The sequence below is a fragment of the Giraffa tippelskirchi genome, chromosome 6 (assembly GCF_054371585.1).
Source record: "Giraffa tippelskirchi isolate mGirTip1 chromosome 6, T2T-mGirTip1v1.2.pri, whole genome shotgun sequence".
Classification (NCBI taxonomy): Eukaryota; Metazoa; Chordata; class Mammalia; order Artiodactyla; family Giraffidae; genus Giraffa; species Giraffa tippelskirchi.
In genome coordinates, this window is record NC_137280.1 from 138109826 (window position 1) to 138132458 (window position 22633).

A 22633-nucleotide genomic window follows, 5' to 3' on the forward strand; every position below is an offset into this window, starting at 1 on the left:
AAATACAATGGTTGTAAACGGCTGAAGTTTGTCTGTTCATACCCCTCTCCCACTCTCCACAGCACCAGGAGATATGTCAGACCCTCTATACAACAGTGACAGGCTTGGAAGATATATTTAGTACGTATTAGCAGTTCTTACCGTTCTTATCATGATTTGTGTGGTGGAGAAAGCTCACTTGACACTTTTGTAATGGAGTACTTGAATGTAAGATTAGCGCCCCAGAGATGCTCAGGATGAGAGCGACCCAGAATCCCTAGTTTGCCAGGCTGTTAGCAAGGCAGCTGTGTAGGGAGGAGCAGCAGGAGTAGAAAGAGACTGTTAGCCTGAATGATTTGTGAGCTGGGAAAGGAAAAAGTTCAGGTTTCTCTGTAGCATCCCTGATTCTTCAGGAAATTTCAGTCGTCTCTCCTCTGAAATTAAATTTCTCTCTTCTGAACAATAGTGTTCCTTCCACAACAACAGTTATTGATCCATCAGACCTAATATTGGGATTTAAAGGTGCTCATACATCTTAAGATGAAATGGCAGCCAATAACATTTCTCAAATTGACTTCTTTTCTGTAATTTTTAAAACAGAGCTCAGTGAATTCAGCCCTTATGTTGAAATTACAGAGATGAATGGCTTACACACAAAAATGGCTGCCTGTCAACTAAAAATCAAATGGGCCTGTATCCCTTACGATTTATGCTGGGCGAAAACCACTCGACATCCACGTGAGCTGCTGCATGGTTTGTGTTCTTTTATCATTTCCGCAAACGGATGCATTTCTAAGTCTTCTTGAAATGGATGTTGCATCCTCCATGAATAATAACAATGCCTGCCGTTTATCCAGTGCTTGCGTGCCAGGCCTTGTGCTGAGGGCCCCACCAGCCTCTCAGCTCACTTATGCCCACTTTGAGGTTTGGGGTGATGGTATTTTTCTCTCCTTTATGTTTCAACATCATCTTGTCATTTACAAAAACTCTGTCACAACTTTTTCTGAGATTCCGACCTCTCTGAAATCATAGACGTCTAGAGGGGCTAGCTGACTCCATTTTACAGATGTACATACTGAACTTCAGGGAAGGTGAGTTCTCTGCTCCAGTTCACATGGCCCATAGAAGGCGCAGGAGACTCAAACCTGGATCCTAGTCTGTGCTCCTTCTGCTAAGACTGAGACCCATTCCTCACGGGGAAGGAAGGAGACATTTTTTAATTCAAATCCTTTGTACGTGAAGGTTCTTGGGCCAGGTGTAGTGAGCAAGATTGGCTAGATAAATGGACGCAGCCCAGACACTACTCGAGTTGCTGTTCACTCCCTCTGCTGAAAGTAACAGATGCTTGTCCAGGAGCAGATAAATTGCCCTCAGTGAAAGTGGTTACAGAGATGGGTTTGATTTCTAAGTGGTATTGGCCTCACAGGAATTTAAGGAAAAAGAGAATAATGACAATATCAAGATAAAGGCAATTATCAATTCTCTCCCTTCATTAAGATGCTATCAAGGGCAGCATGATGATAAGACAGGCAAAGCAGCTCATTTAGGAGCACTGTTACAGAGACTAGAATGGAACTCCCACCTGGTTATAAGCCTCCTTCTCCACACCTCTTTTGGGGGATGAATTCAATAGTACTACCACCCACCCACCCACCTCCAACCCGAAATCTGCCTGGTAGAGAATGTTAACACTTTTTAGCATTCTGTAGATTTTTCATTTTCTTATGTAACATATAGACATAGCAAGAGCTTTGGGGGTTTTTGCTTTGGGGTTTTCCCCCCACAAAAATGTGGTTATACTATATGTGTTTTATTCTACACATAACTTTTTCACTATGGTCACATCTCCAAGACATTCCTAATAGCTGTGTAATATTACTCAGGAATCTCAGCAATTCAACCATTCCTCTGTTGACAGGCATACAGGTTGTTTTCATTCTGGAAACCTAGGCAAAAACATCCTTGAACATGTTTCCTTCAGTTTGGTTCCTTCTTTTCTCCTTTCATGAATCATGAAGAATCTTGACATGAATGCCCTTTTCCTCCTTAACCATGTTCACCTGGCATCTGGCATCTAATGGGAGGTGTGGTCCTTATGGTTTGTTATTTCATGCTGACAGTCCCAGGCATCCTGACCTCACATACCGCATTGATAACCGGAGTTCCTCCTTCCTGCTGTCAGCCCATGTTTAAAGTTTGAGTGCTTGGTACACACTACGTGTTATATTTGCAGAAGGATCAGTTTTAGCATGTAGGAGAACTGAGTGAAGAAACTGTTGGATTTTGCTGTGTACTTAAAAAATTTTGTTATTGTTGTTTTTACACCTATCTCGAAACTAGATCTGATCGGAGCAAAGGGTTTTCCAAAATGTGAGTTCAAAGGGAGAAGCCAAAACTGCCCAAACCAAGATCGTTAAATATTGCTTGTATTTGAAGTCTCTGGGGCAGGTTTGGTGGGCACAAAACTGGTGACGAACTGGTGGTGCAGAGGTGTGTAATTAATACTAATAACCTTTGTGATTCTCTAAACTGTTGAGAGGAGGGAAGAGCAGGTGGGTGCAACAAAGCCTGCCTTGAACGGAAAAGGACCTTTATAAAGTTGTCAGCCTCGGCACATGTTGTCGCACTCATTTTCCGGCTCCTCTGGTTCCAGCCAGACTGTGTTAAAGAGAAACCCACCCCTGTCTTATCCCCCACAGAGTGAGAGAGGAGGGCTGGGGACCCAAGCCCCTGCTGTAGAGGGAAGGCTTGCTGTCAGTGTGTCGGGAGAGGCCCGGACCTGCGTCTGGAGGGATGATGAGGATGAAGGGCAGGAGCTTTGCACACTCCGCCCACTAAGACCGAGTTTCCTCCTTTTGTTCCAGAGCCTGGAGCTATTTATAACTTTCACAAAGCTTCTTGGGGGCTCCAGAGCCCAGAAGACATAGTCTTTCTGAGACTGTTGTATTATAAGGGGCTGTCTTCTACATACAAAATAGAGAAGGGAGAATTTCAGAATTTTGAACCTAAACCATGTGCTGGAAAATGACCTACACTGTGGCCTCAGGGAGGTGGAAAATCAGTTTTCTGAGCCAGATGCTGTACCAGGTGCATTCACATATGGTATCTCTTTTATTCCTTGGGACAGCCTTAGTAGGAAGGAGTTATATCCCCATTTTACCCATGTGGAAACAGGCTTAGGGAGGCCATGACCTTCGCAGAGTGACCCACTGCTAAGTAACTAAGGTGAGATTTGAACCCAGATTTGAGAGTCTCTTCAGCTTATGCCCCTTCCCTTACCACACCTGCAGTTTCCTCCTTAGAAAGCACCCACTATTTGATATATGGGTTTGCTGTCTCACTCTGTGACCCTGGGAGGGTCCCTTCCTATTATGGGCCTCAGTTTCCTCATCTGCAAAACTAAGAGTGCAAACAGGATGAGATTCAGGCCCTTCCAACCTTCATATTCGGTCCTTCTCACTGACTTTTCACACTGAAGCTGTGCACATAGCCCGGCAGCAATGCCTCTACCTTGTTCCTCAACCCCGAAAGGTGCTATCTTCTACCACCCCCAAAACATACAAATAAGCTCTCAACAAGCCCCGTCTAGACATCTGTTTGGTGCAGGAAGGCATGTTGGGTTAGGTGCCATGAGAAATGGCTAAAATGTTGCCCATTTCTAGAAGAAGATTGTTTATCTAAGAGTACAAGCACTGGGAACTTTCAAACAATCCGAGTTGCTCCACAGGATTTTCTAAATGATCATTCCTTTAAAAAAAAGCCTCACCCTTGTAATCACTGAAGAACAATTTGCTGTCTGTAGTGTGCAGAGCGTAGTGGTGGTGAAATGCTGTGGTCCACAGGTAATTTTCATGATGTCAAGGTAGCCCAGTTGGCACAGTATTGATAAGGCATTGCTAATCATATGCAACAGTAACAGTGTGCCCCAGCAGTCTTAGTGTCCATGACCTGGAAGTCCAAATTTCCATATTAGTGATTTTTCTGGAGAAATTAGAAATCTTAATTCTAAAAGAGTCCATTCTTTTCAAAATTATAAAGAAAAATTAAGAACACTTCATCTAGTTCTAGTATAATGTCTGGATGCTTGTTTTTTACTCCAGGGAATAGACTTTTTACCAGGTGCATGGTTACTTCAGTTAATGGGGAATCCTCTGCAAGGAGACAAGGGCAATAAAGGGAAGCGGGAATGTGGGAAAAGCCAGCTAGGCTCTCCAGGAGGAGCAGGGGAAGCGGTGGCACTACCACGTCTCTCAGGGCCTAGAAATAGAAGGACTTTCTAAATCCAACCACCAGGTTTTCTTAAGATCTCAGCAGCAGAAATTTCTGGATCCCTTTGTTAAGAAGCCTTAGCTTTTCTCCATGTAGCTCTGTCTGCTCCTCTCATTATCTCTGGGACTGCCTTTCTATATGTCAAGGTTGTGTACCCAAGAAAGAGAATTTGATTGACCTGGTGAACCCCAGCTGGACACAGATTTCTTGCTAAACCATCAACCACAGACAAGTCAATGGATTAGCTGCCCTTGGGTCCAGGCTCTGCTTCTGCCTCTAGGCAGTGGATAGTGTCCAATGTTAGGGAGTTAAATGTTTTTATTTTATTTTTAGTTGGAGGATAATTACTTACAATAATGTGTTGGTTTCTGCAATACATCCACATGAATCAACCATAGGTATACATATGTCCCCTCCCTCCTGAGCCTCCCTCCCTCCCCTTACCCCATCCCACCCCTCTAGGCTGTCATGGAGCACCAAGTTTGGGTTCCCTGCATCCTACAGCGAATTCTCACTGGCTGTGTATTTTACCTGTGGTCATGTATGTGTTTCAGTGCTACTCTCTCAAATCATCCCACCCTCTCCTTCCCCCACTGTGTCCACAAGTCTGTTCTCTATGTCTATGTCTCCTTTGCTGCCCTGCAAATATGTTTTTTTTTTAATATAGTTCCCTTCAGAATGATTGGATTGTTCTTTTTCAAGGTTGACTCGAAGAAATTTTTGAAATGCTTCCCTATGATTTTGATTTCCTTTTTTTTTTTAATTCTAGTACTCCAGCATTAAGCCCTGAGGGTGCATCTTAAGAGCCAGTATATTAGATTCATCTTCATGCCCAAGGACTCAGAAGCCTTTAGGGAATATTAAACCGGGGGCTGCTCAGTCACAGATGAGTCCTCTCACTGCCTCCCATTCCCCACCACAGCCCTCTGTCCAGGCCACTTTCTCCTAGTCAGTGAGTGAAAAAAGTTCTCTTCCTGAAGCAGGAGAGAGGCTGCCCCCTTCAGGTCAGAGAGGATACCTCGAACTGGTTTCTGCTTCTGTCCTTCAAAAGCCATCCTCAGGTCCACAACAGATGCATGTGGCTGACGGGGCTTAGAGATTATTTAGCTACATAAGCAAGATTCTTATATTGGGTTGGCAAAAAATTCATTGGGTTTTAAGTAAAAATAAAAGACACATTTTTCATTATCATCAAGAAGTGTATTGAACAACTTATTTCCTAACTGAACGAACTTTTTGGCCAACCCAATAGTTACAACTGACAGAAGCCTAACTCAAACTGAATGAATAAAAAACAATGTATTGACTCATGTAACTGAAAAAGCCAGGAGTAGATCTTGGCTTCAGCCATAGCTGGATCTAGGTCCCTAAATGATGCCAGCCAGAACCTCTCTTGGCTCTGTTTTCTGTTCTGCTAACTTCATTTTAACAGAGGGAACAGTCTGTATGGTGGCCTCAGGCAGACCAGACTTCCATCCTTCCATGTTCATTTACAGGAAAAAAGAGCCTCCCTCTCTCCCAGCTGTCTCAGCCACAGTTTGTTCTGGTTTGCGAGTGCCCACCCCTCAAACAACCACGGGCCTGGGGAGCTGCAGTTGGCTGAGCCAGGCTTTCTTGCCCATCCTCAAGGCAAGACAAGGACTTCTCTCAAGCCCTGTGGAATCACAGGGTGGGAGATTCCCCAAGGAAAATCAGGATGCTCTTACCAAAAGAAGGAGAAGGAATACAGAGCAGGCATGCCAGACTTACTCTTTGTCCAGCTCCCTTGACACATAAGGGGAACCTGGGATTGGCAAGAAGTGACTTGGAATGTTGCATGGCAGAGTGGAAACCAGAGGCCAGGACTTCAGTCTCCTACTTAGTTTCCTCAGTTTTTGTTTTTTAATCTCTTCATTCTTCTTTTTGTCTGTGCAATTAATAGTATACTATCCCTGTAAAAATATGTATGTATACAGGGCAGATGGCTTTAAATCTAGGTTCCAGCCATTACCAACTGTTTGACCTCTCTGCCTTGTTTCCTCCTTGTTGTAATGGGAATAATGATATTCTCATCATTCCCATCATGATGCTCTACCCTGTAAGAGCATTGTGACAATCAAGTAATTAATGCATATAAAGTGCTTACAACCTTGCCTGACATAATGAAAACCCTTAGCAGATATAGTCCATTATCATCATTGTCATCTTCCACCTTATTTTTAACTGCTATAACTACTCTATAGTTTGAATTTTTCATCATTTATTTAATATGTCCCCACTGATGGACATTCACTTTGTTTCTACTCTCTTCACCATTTCAAAGTGTGTTAGGAACGGAACACCCCTGACCATGCCTCTTTGTTCTCATGCTGTGCATGTCTAACTAAACTTTGTCCTGTCAAGGTTGGGACCTCATTAGACTGTGAATCAAATGACGGAGGAAGCGCTTGGGCAAGAGGTGGATATTTTGCACTCAGCTCATAGTCGTCAGGTTTGAAACGCACAGGGACCTCTTCCTCTATGGTGTCTTCTGAGACCAGAAATACTGAGCCATGAGGGCATCACCGTTGATGTCGTGTGACGTAAGTGTCACATGTCCCTGCTTTGACCCTTCGTGAGGGCATCTCTCTGCCCTCTCCTGCCCCCAGGGGACCTCTTTCCAGCATCTCAGGAGGCCACACTGTATCTGGGAGCCCACGGGGGCCCACAGGGACCTAGAGCCATCAAGTCAGTGTGCCGTGTGCCATGTTGTAGAAACAAATATATGTTTAGGGAAGAGCACTGAGGAAGACATGCCCTGAATATTTCACGGAGGTCAGCCCCTTGTGTCAGCATGTTGCCGGCCTTAGCAGTTGTCTTTTAGCCTTTCTGTGTTTTCCAGCTTTTCATTCTGAGCAGTTACCACTTTTGTCATCAGGAAGAATATTGTAAGCATTGTTTTAAGCACATACACTCTAGATTTGAGTTTTGAGCCCAAGTCACCTTCCTCTCAGGGCTCCGTTTTCCCCAGGTGAAGAATAGGGTTAGCACTGCCCAGTTTATCTCCCTCCCAGGGGTTGATACAGCTTGGAGACGAGAGAAAGGAGGGTGTTCTGTAAACCTCAGGCATGATGAACCAGGGGAAGGCAGAGATTATTACTGTCTAGTCAGAGCCAAAACCAGCCTCTTTGCATTGGGAGCAGTGCCCTGGCTTCCCCTTGCCAGAGACCACTCTCTGAGGGCCATCAGGTGAAGGGATACTTCCTGTTTATCACACACAAAAGGACCAGGTGTGCTCTACCATCCGGTGTTGAGATCCTAAGACAGAACACGCAGACAGATCTTAAAGGGGACAGCTGAGGTGGGGACGTCACAGGATGGCCTTCTCTCCTCCTCCCTGCCACCCCCATTCCCCCTCTGTCTGCTGCAGTCTGAGGAGAACTGGGGCTTCTCCCATGAACTCCCAGCAGGGAGGTGGCCGGTGGGCAAGTCTTTGGAACCACGTTTCCTGCGAGATGCTGGAGGGATTCATCTCAACATGTCACATAATTTTCTATTTAAGCCAAGAAACTCTACTAAACTGGGACCAAACTAATGATGAATGCCCATGCCAAAATGCTGTTTTGTGTTTTCTCCCCTGGTGGCTCAGAGGGTAAAAGCATCTGCCTGGAATGCGGGAGACCCAGGTTCAATCCCTGGGTCGGGAAGATCCCCTGGAGAAGGAAACGGCAACCCACTCCAGTACTCTTGCCTGGAAAATCCAATGGACGGAGAAGCCTGATAGGCTACAGTCCATGGGGTCGCAAAGAGTCGGTCACGACTGAGTAACTTCACTTTCAGTAAATAAATGAGTAGGTGAATAGGGGAAGAAGAAAAAGAGTAAACCACCCCTCCCCCCAAAAAAAGCATATGGTCAAGTCTGAGCCTTTTTTTAAGTTCTGAGTAATCTTTAATTCCAAGATTGGGTTAAATTAGAAGTGAATTTAGTCTGTTATGGCTCTGTCTACTTCCTTTAGTATATGATGGTGTGTCTACCCATAGGCTGTGGGGCCCAACTCTGGGGTTCAAGAAAGCCAGGGCTCTCTGCTGGGTAATAGCTCTATTGTATTTCTCTCCATGGACTCCAGGCAGTTTATTACAGCTAACCCCCCTTCCAACCCTGCTTCAATCGAGTGAGCCTCCTGTGAAATTGGATGGAAGGCAGGAACTTTTGTAGAAAACTAGATAGCGCTTTTCTTGGCCACAGAGGACTCAGACAAATTAATGGAAAGGGCTTTTTAAGAAGAGATGCTTTCCTTTATTGGTGAAGGCCAACATAATGAAGCTGAAGAAGGTTCCCCCAGAAGGCTGGCTGAAATGATCAAAGGGGTTAGAGAAGTGGGGGGAGGGGTGGAGGAAGGCTGTGTGGGGCCTCGATAAAAGCAGTCCAGCTGGATGGATGAACAGGAAGAGGTATAAAAGAAGTCTAGAGATTGCAAGTAGAAAGAGAGACTGACCTGTTCATCAAAACTGGACTGCCAGTATTAGGGGCACCCTGTCCACGCAGCTGACACTGGGCTCACAGCCAGACACTGCAAGGTCAGTCCTGCCTTGTCCTGCCTCCCAGCTTCCCTTGATGCCTCTAGCAGAGGTAGGATTTAAAGCTAAGGAGACTGTTGACCCTGACCTGTTTTTTCCTCCCAACGCTTCTTTCTGAAAATTATCAAACACAGAAAGCTTGAACAAATTGCACACAGGACACTCATGTTTCTGCTGTCTAGATCCTGTGATTAACCTTCCTCTAATGATTTTATCACATACACATCCATCCCTCTCTCCATCCACCAGCCCCTTTACTGTCTATTTATTTGTTTATTTTTAGCTGAGCTGGGTTTTCGTTGCTGTGTGTGGGCTTTTACTAGTTGCAATGAGTAGGGGATATTCTGTAGTTGCAGTGTGCAGGCTTCTCATTGCAGTGGCTTCTCTTACTGTGGAGCACGGGCTCTAAGGCACACAGGCTCAGTAGTTGTGGTGCACAGGCTTAGTTGCCTCATGGCATATGACATCTTCCCAGACCAGGGATTGAACCCGTGTCCCATGCATTGGCAGATGGATTCTTAACCACTGGACCACCAGTAAGTTGCAAGGAGATCCTGGCTTATTTAGACAGTGGATTGCAGTGGCATATGAAAGGAGATATTTTCTTGTTATGTTCATTGCCCCAGATGTCACAAATTTCCCAAAAAAAACTTCTTAGCAGCCTTGTGGAACCTCCTCTCATGAAGCCTTTTACATCTGGGCTCCCAACTTCCACTCCTTGTGCCAGAGACCTGACACAAGGTGGATAGTTTTGTCATTCCCTCTGGGCCTGCCTGGTCTTCAGCTCCTCTTTTCTGGGCCCTGGGAAAATCTCTAATATCTCTATTGAAATATACCCCAACAATGAAAAGAAATGAAAGACGAAAAGATTCTTAAATTTTCTATCATGTTGTTAGCAATAATATTGGTATTGTTTTTCTAAAACTATTATTATATTATAGGGAAAAACAGCCTAGTAATGTTGATGCTAAGAACCCTGATTTTTAGCAAAAGAGTTAAAATGTAAAACCAGACAAAAGCCTAAGAAAACTCCAGACCAGTTTCCCTTATAAATATAGATGTAAAAATCCTCAACAAAATACTAGCAAACCAATATATAAGGATTATATAAGCAACATATAAAGATTATACACCATGACTAAGTAGAATTTTATTTTATTTATTTTTGACTCTGCTGGGTCTTCTTTGCTACACACTAGCACCCATGAAGAGGCTGCCAGAATATTCTCATCAAATCAGGTCAAGCCTCTAGCTCTCACTACCAGTTTACAAGAGCCAACCTGGGGCAGACAGAGGAACATGTTGAGAGACACCACAGCAATGCAGAAAGCAAAATGCAGACTGTGGGAATACTCTAGGACAGATGACTGGGTTTCCTTAACAAAATAAATGGTAAGGGGAAAAGAGACTAGGAGACACATCAACTAAAGGCACTAGGTCAGCCTTGTCTTGATCCTGGTTTTTAACAACCAGCTGTAAAAAGATATAGAACAGTCAGGGAAGTTTGAACATCAGCTAGATATTTTCTGATATTAAGTAACTACGTTAATTCCTTGGAGTGTTACCATGATATGAAAAGCCGCAGGAACAGGGTCTTCCACTCTCAGGCTTACCATGGGGCTGGTGGAAAGCAAAGGAGACCCAGTTTATTCTTCCAAGTTCATGGATACATGGTTTTTCCTCCATGGAGAGGAACGTGCAAGGGGTGGGGAGAGAGGCAAGAGTACTATTGAAGGGCTGTCCTCCACATGGAATCATGAAGATGAACAACCGTGTTCCTATCACAACTGAGGTATGAACAAGTTAGTGCGTGTAAACACCAAACCCCAGTGCCGCTCCTTTACCACTGGGAGTTGTTGTTTTGTAACTGTTCATGTACAGAGCTAGGGGAATCTTGTGTGTGTATATATCTATGTGAGTGTACGTGTGTGTGTTTATGTGTGCTGGGATGCCAAGTAGAAGAGAGTTCTGAAGTGACCATGGTGTCCCCAGCTTTCGCTCAGTCCCTAGAGGCTGGAGAGAAAGTGGGAATTTCAGTTTGCTGAACCGTGTGCCTGAGTTCCTGGGCAGCATGAGAGCTGAACCTGTCCTCTTCATCTCCTGTGTCTCCCTCTAGCTGCAAAAGCAAACGCTACCTGGAGACGCTCCCCAACACCAGCATCATCATCCCTTTCCACAATGAGGGCTGGTCCTCCCTCCTGCGCACCGTCCACAGCGTGCTGAACCGCTCACCCCCGGAGCTGATCGCCGAGATTGTGCTCGTGGACGACTTCAGTGACCGAGGTAGGGCCCCTTTCACCCGGCTTCCCACCCTCCATGCTCTGTTCAGTGACTTGCCAAAGGGATGGCAGGTTTTCCCTTCTTCAGCAGCACTAGCATATGGTCCATATGTACTGATACTTGCTCCGTGCCAGGCCATGAACCTGGCACTGAACACACGTTATCTCAGTTAGTCTGGGACTAACTTCATGGGCCTAACTGAGATGTAGTTACCAGTCACTATCAAGTGGGTTCTGTTTTTATTCTGTTTGTATCAACATAAAAATGCATTAAACTGCAAGTAACAGAGAACTTTAGCTAACAGCTCAAAAAAGAGGTTTATTCATTCATTCATCTCGTAAAGAGGTCCAGGGTTGGCATAGCTGCTCAAGTCTTTCATTGGAGAACAAGATTTATTCTCTCTTCCTGCTTCCTCATCCTCATCCTCATGGTCATAAAATGGCTGCTATACTTCTAGGAAGTCTACCTTTCAGGCAAGGAGATGGAGGAAGGACAAAGAGAACAAAACCTCTTCCTTTGAAGATTTTGCCTTCTTGTTCAGAATACAAAGTCTCCCCAGTTATTCTGAGCCAGAACTCTGACATTTGGGCACCCATATCTACAAGGGTGGCTGGGAAGGTGAGTGTTCTGATTTTGGGCCTCTTTATGGTAGAGGTAGGAAAAGGAGAAGTGAATTAGAGAAGGCATCAGGTCAGCCCACCTACAATATCTGCCACCCCATTTTACAGATGTGAAAACTGAGACTCAGAGAGGTTAAGTGACTTGCCCTTGGTCAAACAGCTCTTAGGCGGTGATACAGTGAACAAACCATGTCTTCCTGGCCCCACGCACATTATCTTAACCTCTGGACCACACTGTAGAGCCTCTTCGCTGAGTCTCACTCATGGGTTTGTGAGACACAGAGGTGGAGCCATAAATGAAATCCAAGAAGAATTTGTCCTCCAGCCAATGGTCTTAAGCTTATTCTTTGCATCAGAGCTTTTACCACTTGCAGTAAAATCAAGCGAAGCCCTTTCGTTTTCTTACCTTTTAGTAGAGACACTAATAAGTAGTGAAGAGGAGCCTAAGTACATTCCAGAATAATCAAAACTTGAGTTTCTTGTGCCCCATTTTCATATTGCACCCCTAATTATGTGGCATATGTGTATGTGTGTGCATGTATAAATACTCAGACATACACACATCTTACATTCAGTTCTTATTACCTCTAATTCTCCCCTTACTCTTGGCATACACTCATTGTCAGGGGACCCTTTACTTTTCCTTCTTTGATCTTATCACAGCAGAATTAAAATACCAATGAGTATACCATGTGAGCATTGTGTGTATAAACATGGACCTGTCGTGTGTTTACCCTACTGGACTCCACATTCTGAGAGCTGGGTCCACCCGGTCAGTCTTGTTCACCACACATTCTCAGCTGCTTAGGCATACAGTAAGTGCTTAATACATGTTTGACAAGTGAATTATCAGAGCTCCTTTCTCTGTCCCTTAGCACTTCTGCCATGGTTACAATAGCATCTATTATATGAGACTTATTTATGTTCCTGAAGTGAGGTCTGCAAGGTCACCTGTGTGTATGTCTCCATGTCTCTGTAGCACCATTCTTTAGCAATAGTTACAGCTTTGTTCCTGGTCCTGTCACTTACTAGCTCTGTGACCTTTACCTAGTCACTTAACCTCTCTGTGCTTCAGTTGCTTCATCAATGAAATGGAATCTACCTTTTACATGGTCATGACTATTAAATGGGTTAATATATGTGAGGTAGTTAGGACAATACATGGCACAAAGTGAACATTAGAAATAAACATTTAACCATGGTATTATCGTTATTATTGTTAACATTGTTTATGACTGGCTTGTCAGAGAGGAAGTCAGGGATAAATGTGTAGACATGAAGGTACGGTCTCCCCCTTTCCATGGGTGAAAGGGCTTTGCAAATTGTAAAACACTAAACAAATGTGCTATTGTCCCACTTTCAGCCTAAATTGTCTTCCCGACTATTCACTGTTTCAAGAACCACTTCTATGGGGCAGAACCATGTATTATTCTCATTTTCTCTTGATGACAACCTCTGAGGGAGGAGGCCCTGGCTTGGAGCATGTGCCTCTATGCAGGAAGGGGCCCAGGGATGCCTCAGGGAGTACTGTGAGGGCTGTGGAGAACCTTGCAGGTGCAGGTGGGGTTCACATACCTCTCCTAGCAGGGTCTGTACTTGTTTTGTGAAAAACTGTTCACTAAGAGGAGCTCCACTGCTTAAAAATGTGTGAACATCACAGCTGCAACTCAGCCTTTCCTTGTACAGACGGGAGGCTGAGTCCTGGAGCAGTGGACCGAGCTCACCAAGAGCATGTGGCCAGCTGGCTGCAGAGGAGGGGTGAGAATCCAGGTTCCCCATACAGCCTTATCCCCCTCACCTCACCTTCTGTGTGAAACAAACTTGGGAAAGAAAAGGTAAATTTTGTAAGAATGGCATTCACCAAGTGCATCTGTTTCTCCAAAGACCAAAAGTATTAACTGAATGCAGTACCATTCCCAAACCCTAGTAAGAGAGAGAATGAATACCATCCCATTTCACAGATGGGGATGAGAACTGAGGCCCCTTGACTGGTGCCCTTTTCTCTCAATGAATCGGGCACAGAACCCAGAAGAGAACTCTTACTTCCCGCCCCTCAATCCTGCACATTAGCTGTCAGATTTTGCAACCTCCATTCTTCAGAAAAGCAATAATTCTTCTTATTTTAAGAAGAAATTCTCAAGGCAGCTTGGAAAGAAAACTTACTCAGCAGTGATTGTTTCAAAAATGAGATTTGGGAGAAACAATTTCAGCATTATAGAGAAGCCTGTCTAAAGTACAGCAAATATGGGCCATCATGAAAGACAGATTTCTCTGGGCCATGTGAGCAGAGGCAGTTCTTTAGAGTTGAAATTCATAGACGCTAACTATGGGCTCGATTGGCGCTGCCTGGCAGAAGGCATTTTCCTCTGAAATGAGCCTCTTCCAGGATCCTCGGGGCAACTAATTGTAATTCAGCTGAGGGTCGAGACCTCGGGTAGGAGACAAAATTGGAGCAGGTGAATTCTTGACATAAGATCCAGAGCTCTGTGCAGGCAGCACTGGGCACTAGAGCAAAGGCAGTCCGGGATCATCCCGGCCCTGCTTGCAGATAGAGTGCTGTGGAGTTTCCAGGGGGCTTCAGAAGCTGCTCTAATGTGGGCGCTTCCTTGAGGATTAGGAGGACACAGAGGTGCTTTTTCTCTAGGGGGAGAGAGAGATGAGGGGGGAGGGTGGCAGGCCTGCCTCCAGATTGCACTGCCCGCATAGGAAATCTTTATTAGGAAAAACAAAAAGAGTCTTTGTTCATTTTTTTTCCTTCTATTCTCCTTCCCCTTCTCATTTCCAAACAGTATTGGTTTTCCAAAAAAAAATAGGATATGTAACCATGGAAGGCATTATTGTCTTTGGATGCACTGTGGGCCTCCTGGAATGATGAGGTGCAGAAACAAAAGTCTGTGATATGGCCTCATTGACATCATTTCCCCCAGCTCAGCTCCCCAGCAGCAAACAAAAACACACACAGTGCAGGGTTCCCTCAGAGGAGGTTCTTAAGCATTTGCAGAACTGTTGATGGATTGTTGGCAGTGATTGGTGCTGGAGGGCATATTGACATTGCGAAGCCCGTTAGTGCGTTAGTGCGTGTGGTAGAGACTCTCAAAATTGAGACCAGGGTCCAAGGTCTTCTTTCCACCATGAGCTGTTTAACTCTTACCTGCGCTGTCACACCAGGCCAATCCTGTTGTGATGCACATAAGGAGATCCATTTGCACTGACCTGATTTGCACTGCAGTGTCTCACTCTTGACACAGACCTGTGAGTGTCCGTCTATTCCTCATTTCTTATCATCTCTCTCACAGCCCTGGTTTGTTTCCAGGACCACCACAACTGTCGGGGTGGCCATTCCCCACTTTCACTGTATCGTTCAGGTTCTTTTCACCTTGAGTTTTCTGCTGCTCATTTTGTTGTTTCTGTACAGTTGTCCTGATCTCATTCATATTCATATATTCAGAAAATTCATGAAATGACTCTATGCCTGTCGCTGCAGTAGGTGTTGGGGCTACAATGAGAATAAAATAGACATCTTTTCTAAGGCTCATACCCAGCAGGGCAGACAAACGGGGTAAGGGGCAATCATAAGACCATGGAACATGCGCCCCTTGGTGGAGGTCCAGGTGCTGTTGAACATGGAGAAGATCAGGGAAGAATTCCTGAAGAAACTCCCAGCTAAGCTTGATCCTAAGGGATGAGTAGATACTGCCCCTCAGGGTAGGGGAGCAAGGAGAATGTTCCAGGCAGAGGGAACAGCGTGAGCACAGGCTAGAAGTCAAGGTGGAAACGTGAAAAGTGCAGAAACAGCCATCTGTCACCTCCTCACCTGTAGGCAATTACTGTTAACACTTAGGCTTCTCCCAGTAGTTATTTTTAAATAGGGCTTATTTTTTAGAGCAACTTTAGGTTCACATCAAAATTAAGCTGAAAGCACAGAGAGTTCCCATCCACCTTCCACCTACTGCACACATACCCCCAACACCCACTGCCTCATCAGTGTCCTACACCTGCATCAGAGGGGTAGATTTGTTACAATGAATGGGCTATATCAACACATCATTATCACCCAAAACCCATAGTTTATATTAAGGTGCATTCTTGGTGTTATATATTCTGTGGGTTTGGATAAATGTATAGTGACGTATATCTACCATTATAACATCATACAGAGTAGTTCACTGCCCTAAAAATCCTCTGTGCTCTACCTTTTCATCTCTCCCTCCCTCCTAACTCCTGGTACCCACTAACCTTTTTACTGTCTCCATAGTTTTGCCTTTCTAGAATGTCTAATGGAGTCTGTTCAGATTAGTTTCTTTGACTTAGTAATATGCATTCAATGTCCCCCCATGTCTTTTTATACCCTGTAGCTCACTTCTTTTTAGTGCTGAATAATAGTCTATTGTCTGAATGTACCACCATTTATTTATCCATTCACCTGCTGAAGGGCATCTTGGTAGCTTCCAAGTTTGGACAGTTATGAATTTTTGTTGTTGTTTAGTCGCTCGGTCGTGTCCAACTCTCTGCACCCATAAACTGCAGCACGCCAGGCTTCCCTGTCCTTCACCATCTCCCAGACTTGCTCAAACTTGTGTCCATTGAGTTGGTGATGTAAGCCGGCCATCTCATCCTCTGTCATCCCCTTCTCCCTCCTGCCTTCAATCTTTCACAGCATCAAGGTCTTTTCTAATGATTCAGCTCTTGGTATCACCTGTCCAAAGCATTGGAGCTTCAGCATCAGTCCTTCCAACGAATATTCAGGACTAATTCCCTTCAGGATTGACTGGTTTGATCTCCTTGAGTCCAAGGGACTCTCAAGGGTCTTCTCCAACACCATAGCTCAAAAGCATCAATTCTTCGGCACTCAGCCTTCTTTATGGTCCAGCTCTCACATCCATACATGACTACTGGAAAAACCATAGCTTTGACAAAGGAGACCTTTGTGGACAAAGTAATGTCTTGGGTTTTTAATATGCTATCTAGGATTGTCATGGCTTTTCTTCCAAGGAGCAAGCGTCTTTTAATTTCATGGCTGCAGTCACCTTATTCAGTGATTTTGGAGCCCAACAAAATAAAGTCTGTCACTGTTTCCATTGTTTCCCCATCTATTTGCCATGAAGTGATGGGGCCAGATGCATGATCTTCGTTTTTTGAATGTTGAGTTTTAAGCCAGCTTTTTCGCTCTCCTCTTTCACCTTCATCAAGAGGCTCTTTAGTTCCTCTTCGCTTTCTGCCATAAGGGTGCCATCATCTGCATATCTGAGGTTATTGATATTTCTCCCAGCAGTCTTTATTCCAGCTTGGACTTCCTCTAGCCTGGCATTTTGCATGATGTACTCTGCATACAAGTTAAGTGAACAAGGTGACAATATAGAGCCTTGATGCACTCCTTTCCCAGTTTTGAGCCAGTGCATTGTTCCATGTCCGGTTGTAACTGTTGCTTCTTGACCTGCATTCAGGTTTCGCGGGAGGGCAGTAGGTAAACATCATTGTACGGGTTTTTTGTGTGGACATAAGTTTTCAGCTTACTTAGTTAAATACCAAGGAAGATGATTGCTGGATCATACAATATGTTTAGTGTAGGAAACTGCCAAGCCGTCTTCAAAGTGTATTTCTGCAATAGTGAGCGTGAGTTCTTGTTGCCCCACATCCTTGTCCACATTTGGTATTGTCAGTGTGTTGGATTTTTGCCACTCACAGGTGTGTAATGGTTTCTTACTGTTTGGATCTGCACTTCCTTGTGACATTTGCTATTGAACATATAATCTGTCATCTGAATGTCTTCTTTGGTTCCCAGTTTCTGTTCAGTTCCATTTTCTTTTTCATACCCTCCCAACAACCCCCCATACACACCTTCTTGCAGCCCAACTGAAGTAATCCATGTCAATAAGTGTGGTGTGCATCCTTCTGGACTGCTCTGCTTCATAATACTAACATGTAGTAACAGAAACAAATATTTATTGAGCATTTGTGCTCAGTGCATTCACCCATTCATCACCTTAGCACTAGTGTGGCTTCTGTCATTCCCAGTGAGAAAGCTACTGGACTCCATGATCTTAAACCTCCTTTTTCTACTTAAAATAGGTAATATTTCATCCCCATTTTGCAGATGAGAAAATTGAGATACAGAGAGGTTAAGTAAATGGCCAGTCTGCTTAGATCAATGAGGCAGAGCTTTGGTTTAAAACCACACATCCTGGGAGGAAGAGAATGAGTACATGTATGTGTATGGCTGAGTTCCCTTGCTGTCCACCTGAAACTGTCTCCACATTGTTGAATGGCTATACTTCAACATAAAATAAGAAGTTAAAATTAAAAAAAAAAAGGCATCTAAATAAAAAGGAAGAAGTTAAAATTTTTTTAAAAAACCATGCATTCTGACTCTAGAACTTTTGTCCCTAATCTTCACTGGTTTCTTTTCTTCCCCTTTTAATGGGATCGAACTGTACACATTGCTCCTCATTTTGCCCCCATTAATGTATCACAGATATCCCTCATGCCAACAGCTATAGTGCTAACTCATCTGTTTTCTACTAGCTAGACAATAATCCACAAGGTGAACCTACATTTAGTCCCTTTACATCACGCTTTACGTAGTGGACATACAGTCATGTTTCACTTTGTATCCATGTTTCTTCCACTCAATTTTCTACAGTCACTTCCTGTTGTCATTATAAAATGACTATCACATCTCTCCTCCTCTGAGTCAGTTGTGAGATAGGGTTCACGTAACCCCAGAATATCAGGTGTACTGTTGGGAGAAGCTGATTCAGAGGGCACACATGGATCCGTCTCCACCATGTTCCTCCTGAGCTGACTGATGCAGGGACAGGCTGAGCGGCAAGGAGCTGCAGGCCTCCCTGGCAGGGCAGCCAGTGGCTGAGAGCTCACCCCGGGGGGAAGCATAAATTAACACAATGTGTGGGCAGCATAAGAGTTCGTACTTTGGCCTGCCCCATGTCCCCTCTCCTGGCCACCCTAGAAGTGAAATATTGGGAAGCAATTCCATCTTACAGATGACAAAACTGAGGCTTTGAGAGATTGGTGGGAAGTGCCCTAGACTGCTTACCTGCTCTTAGAGGACTCTCCTCCTGGTTAATCATCGCATTTCATAGGAGGTATCCATCTTTCCCACAATGGACTCTGCTGTACCTTTAGAATCACACTTCTCATTTATCAGTCTCTAGGGTGTCTTACCACTAAGAAAACCCACAGGTTTCCTATCCTTTTCTCCTTTCATATAACATCTTGAATGCTTCTCTCTCAGACTCCAAAGGAGAGAACTGCTAAGAAGATTAAAGCTGTTAGAGAATATCAATTATTTTATAATGAGGGAAATCTATAAATCTTTTGGTGGCTATCTGGCAAGAACACAGCATGCAGGAGTTGATATGTTTATGGGATATTTTGTGCATCTTAAAAAAAAATACACAGCATTTTATGAATCAAGCACTGTATAAATGATTTACTGGGATAGCAAAAAAAATCAAATAAATAGCTCCACTTGCCTCTGAAGCATCAAAAGCTCTGATGTTTGGTAAAGAATGGTTCCTGTAGTGGAAAATAGCTGTGTTATATTTTCAGAAAGGTGATGCTTCTATTGAGGTGAGCGAGCCTTCTACATTTGAAAAACTTGCTGCAGCAAAACTGTGCAAAATTGCTGATATTCTCCTGATTCTCTTGTGAAGATTAAAGTCTAACCTTTTCCACTGTTTTGGTATTCCCTTAAAAACGTAATGGGGGAGAAGCAAAACCCAACGAAGCAGGTGATTGTAGGTCCTTGGAATAAGATCTCCAAGGAGAGAGCCACAGAGCTGCCCCCCTTCTGTCATAGTCTGTCTTCAGAAAGCTTCTGGGCCTCTCTGCCAGCTTAGGTCTGACATGAATTGTTATTTGCTCAGAGTCTAAAGGGAGATGAGATTTGAGGCTGAAATAAAAGTAAGAGGTTCCTTAGTACCTAACTTGATCAAGTGCAAACCAACCAAGTCCTTTTCCTGTGAGCTTCTTTCAGCTCAGTAAGTTGGGGGCTGAAAAGGCTGGTTTTGTCTGCCTTATAAAGGGGAAGAAGCAATAGCATCAATAGTAACAATGCTGCTTACACCTGGACAGCACTCACCATGTGCCAGACACTGTGGTAAGCAATTTAAACATAGTATACCTAATTTTATTGGGAACCTCTTAGAAGCCAACATTTATTTGCCTAATGGGAAAATTCAGCTTTAGTAGAAAACTTAAGTCCAAGTACAAGGAATTCACCTCCTCTCCATATCCCATCCCCTAAATAAAACAACTTTTAGGTAAAATCAACATCTTCTTGGTAAAACGATATGAAGTGCTCAGTCATGACATTTGATACACATTCATATGTCTAAGAAGTATGTTCTGCTGTTTTCATTCACAATAAATGTAATTGGACAGGTCTGATATGCAGCTTAAGTTCCTCTGCTTGCTACTCAAAAGGTCAATACGCAGGAGACAAGTGATGGTAGAAAAAGAAAAATTGCTTTATTTAGGAAGCCAGCAACCTGAGAAGGTGGTAGACTAATATCCTAAGACCACCTTCAAGTTGATGGTTATGAGATAAAAGTTTTGAAGGCAGTGTGAGGAAGGGAGCTGCAGGGTACACGGTTAGCTCATGCACACTTCTCAGATGGGTTGGCATCAAGATGAAGCTTCAAGCATCACCCCTCTTCTGGTTTCAACCGGTCTGGTTGCACTTGCAGTCAGCAGTTTTCTGGTGGGGATCTGCCTCCTGTAAAAATAACTTAGTAATGTGTGTCAGGAGTTTATCTATATCTTTCAGGGAACTAGGAGTTCAGTGACTCTGTGGTTGGTTTATAGTATAAAGTGTTATCAGTTTCTTGGCCCAGCAAGTATTCTTACTTTCTACATCTTCATAAATCCTAATCATTAACTCCTGGGCCAGCCTTTTGGGACTCAGGGGAAGCCTGGAGACTATAACATTTCTACAAATAAGAGGTAGGTGGAAAACATGGTGGGGGTGTAGGGGGGCTCCTGGGAAGGCCCCATGGGGTCCTGCTTGGTTCCATAAATATTAGCCAGCTCCTCTAAATAATACTGATTTTAGCAGGTTAATGAAGCAGATCAGCCAAAAAGTTAGCATTAACTCTAACCTGCTGCGCAACACCAGACCCGTGGCCAGCAGTGAAATAGACTCATTGCCAAAAGATACTTAAAGCAATTCTTCCCAAATTCCTTGCAGAACTTACAGCCCCTGAAAGGTTCAGTCACGTCTTTATCAGGCAGTCACAGCTCCAGAGCCAATTTTGGTTTGATTTGAATCCAGAGGCACCTTCAGATCTGTAAACACCGGAGGCTTAAAATGTTACCAATTTTCATAGCCCAAAATAGGCAATGCTTGACAGTTCTGAAGATCAGGAAGGCCAGATCCACACATTTATATGTCTCTTATTTATTCCAAAAATTAGAAGATGATTGCAGCACTGTCAATCAATATCGTGTTCGTGGGCATTGAAGGCTTCATTTCTCTTTTCTCTCTTTTTATTCTCCTGCTTTCCTATCTCAAATAGAAGAATGTCATGAAAATGTAATTTTCGCATCATTGTATAGAATAAAGAAACAGACATAGGAAGACCATAGTAACATTCTTTCCTCTTGTGCTATTTAGGGATTTTGGTTCCTGTAAAGTATTAACAGATGCAGACTGCCTTTTTCAACCTTTGGGATCCTTGTATACCCTCAGGTTCTTTCCATGAAAGACCAAACTACTTGCTCCTCCGAGAATGATAAAAAGAAATAATTTTATTTGTTTGCTTTGTAAATGCAGACCTCTTCAGAGATGCCCACATTGTTTATGAGCAGCCAGGAATTTCAAAACAACTGATAACTCCTACTGTCTATTGGAGTCCTCTGTTGTTGTGCCTGTTAATGAATGGAATTTATTGGGCATTGCTAATAATATGTAGTGAGGATGAAAACAGGTGGAATTATAAGGTTATTTTCTGCCCAGGCTTCTCAGAAACTTTTAATTTTTTTTCCCCATGTGCCGTCATAATATATGGTCTAGCATATTCTAAATAATAACTGCACTCCAGTCTCTGCTAATGGAAAACTCAAACTTTCAATTACCTTCCCAGAAACCTCCACAGTGGCCAGATTTGTTTTAACTAGGCGAGAGAAAAGACCAGCCCTGACCTTTCCCAGAAAACATGTTTCTGCTGCCTTATAACAGAAGTGGCACTTTAGCTCATGAGTGAATGAAGATAACTTATAAATAGGCCTTCCTCCTGAGCAGAGTTGACACTCAGTATTCTCTGTTGTAGACACAGACCCTGTCTTTCCGGCCTTTCGAGCTGAAAGAAGGCGGGGATGTAGTCAGGTTGTTGGACTGCTCCTTGCCTACCGTTCATTCCTTGTGATCCTGAAGGGACAGCCAGTCAGTAACACCACCCAGCCACGATGAGGGCTCTAATCCACCTGGCCAGTACTTTCCCATCCCCATGGCCACAGTGATTCATCCAGGGTGCCGGCCTGTGGTGCCAGCTGAGCCCCATTCCACCTCTGTCCTTTTCCCTCCCATGAGCCAGTACACTGCCTTCTTGTGTGAACTAGCTGGGCCTGGGTTTCCATCACTCCCAACCCCAAAGCCGTAACTACCATCCTCCCTTTCGTGGATCAGGTGAGGATTAAGTGAGATAATGCAGGGCCCAGCACATGGCCGGTGTTCAGTAATGGTCCTTGTTAGAGACACCTTTGTGGTGGTGGGAGTTACCATCGCTGTTCTCTGCAACAAGGATGATGAGCACTCAGCTACCCCCATCTACCTCAGAGTCTCCCTGTAGAGATTAGATGAAATCAGGATGTGAAGGAGCCTAAAGAGCTAGAAAGTGCCGTAAAGACTTCCAGGAGGATACTGGTTTCCACAGAAGGAAAGAACCCCGAGGAGAACTCTCCAGCCTGGTGGTCAAGGAGGAAAGAGACCT

The 22633-nt window shown here is 44.1% G+C and overlaps 1 protein-coding gene across 7 annotated transcripts in view; it reads left to right on the top strand.

The window, feature by feature from the left end:
* GALNT10 (polypeptide N-acetylgalactosaminyltransferase 10) overlaps positions 1-22633 on the top strand; it is a 220333-nt gene that overhangs the window by 116403 nt on the left and 81297 nt on the right. For all 7 annotated transcript variants that reach the window (XR_014055576.1, XR_014055575.1, XR_014055577.1 and 4 more), the window contains exon 4: positions 10901-11067. Coding sequence is in view for 3 of the 7 variants with exons in the window: in XM_081495995.1 (XP_081352121.1) it covers positions 10901-11067 (167 nt within the window). In the remaining 4 variants the exon portion in view is untranslated. The remainder of the gene's footprint in view (positions 1-10900; positions 11068-22633) is intronic.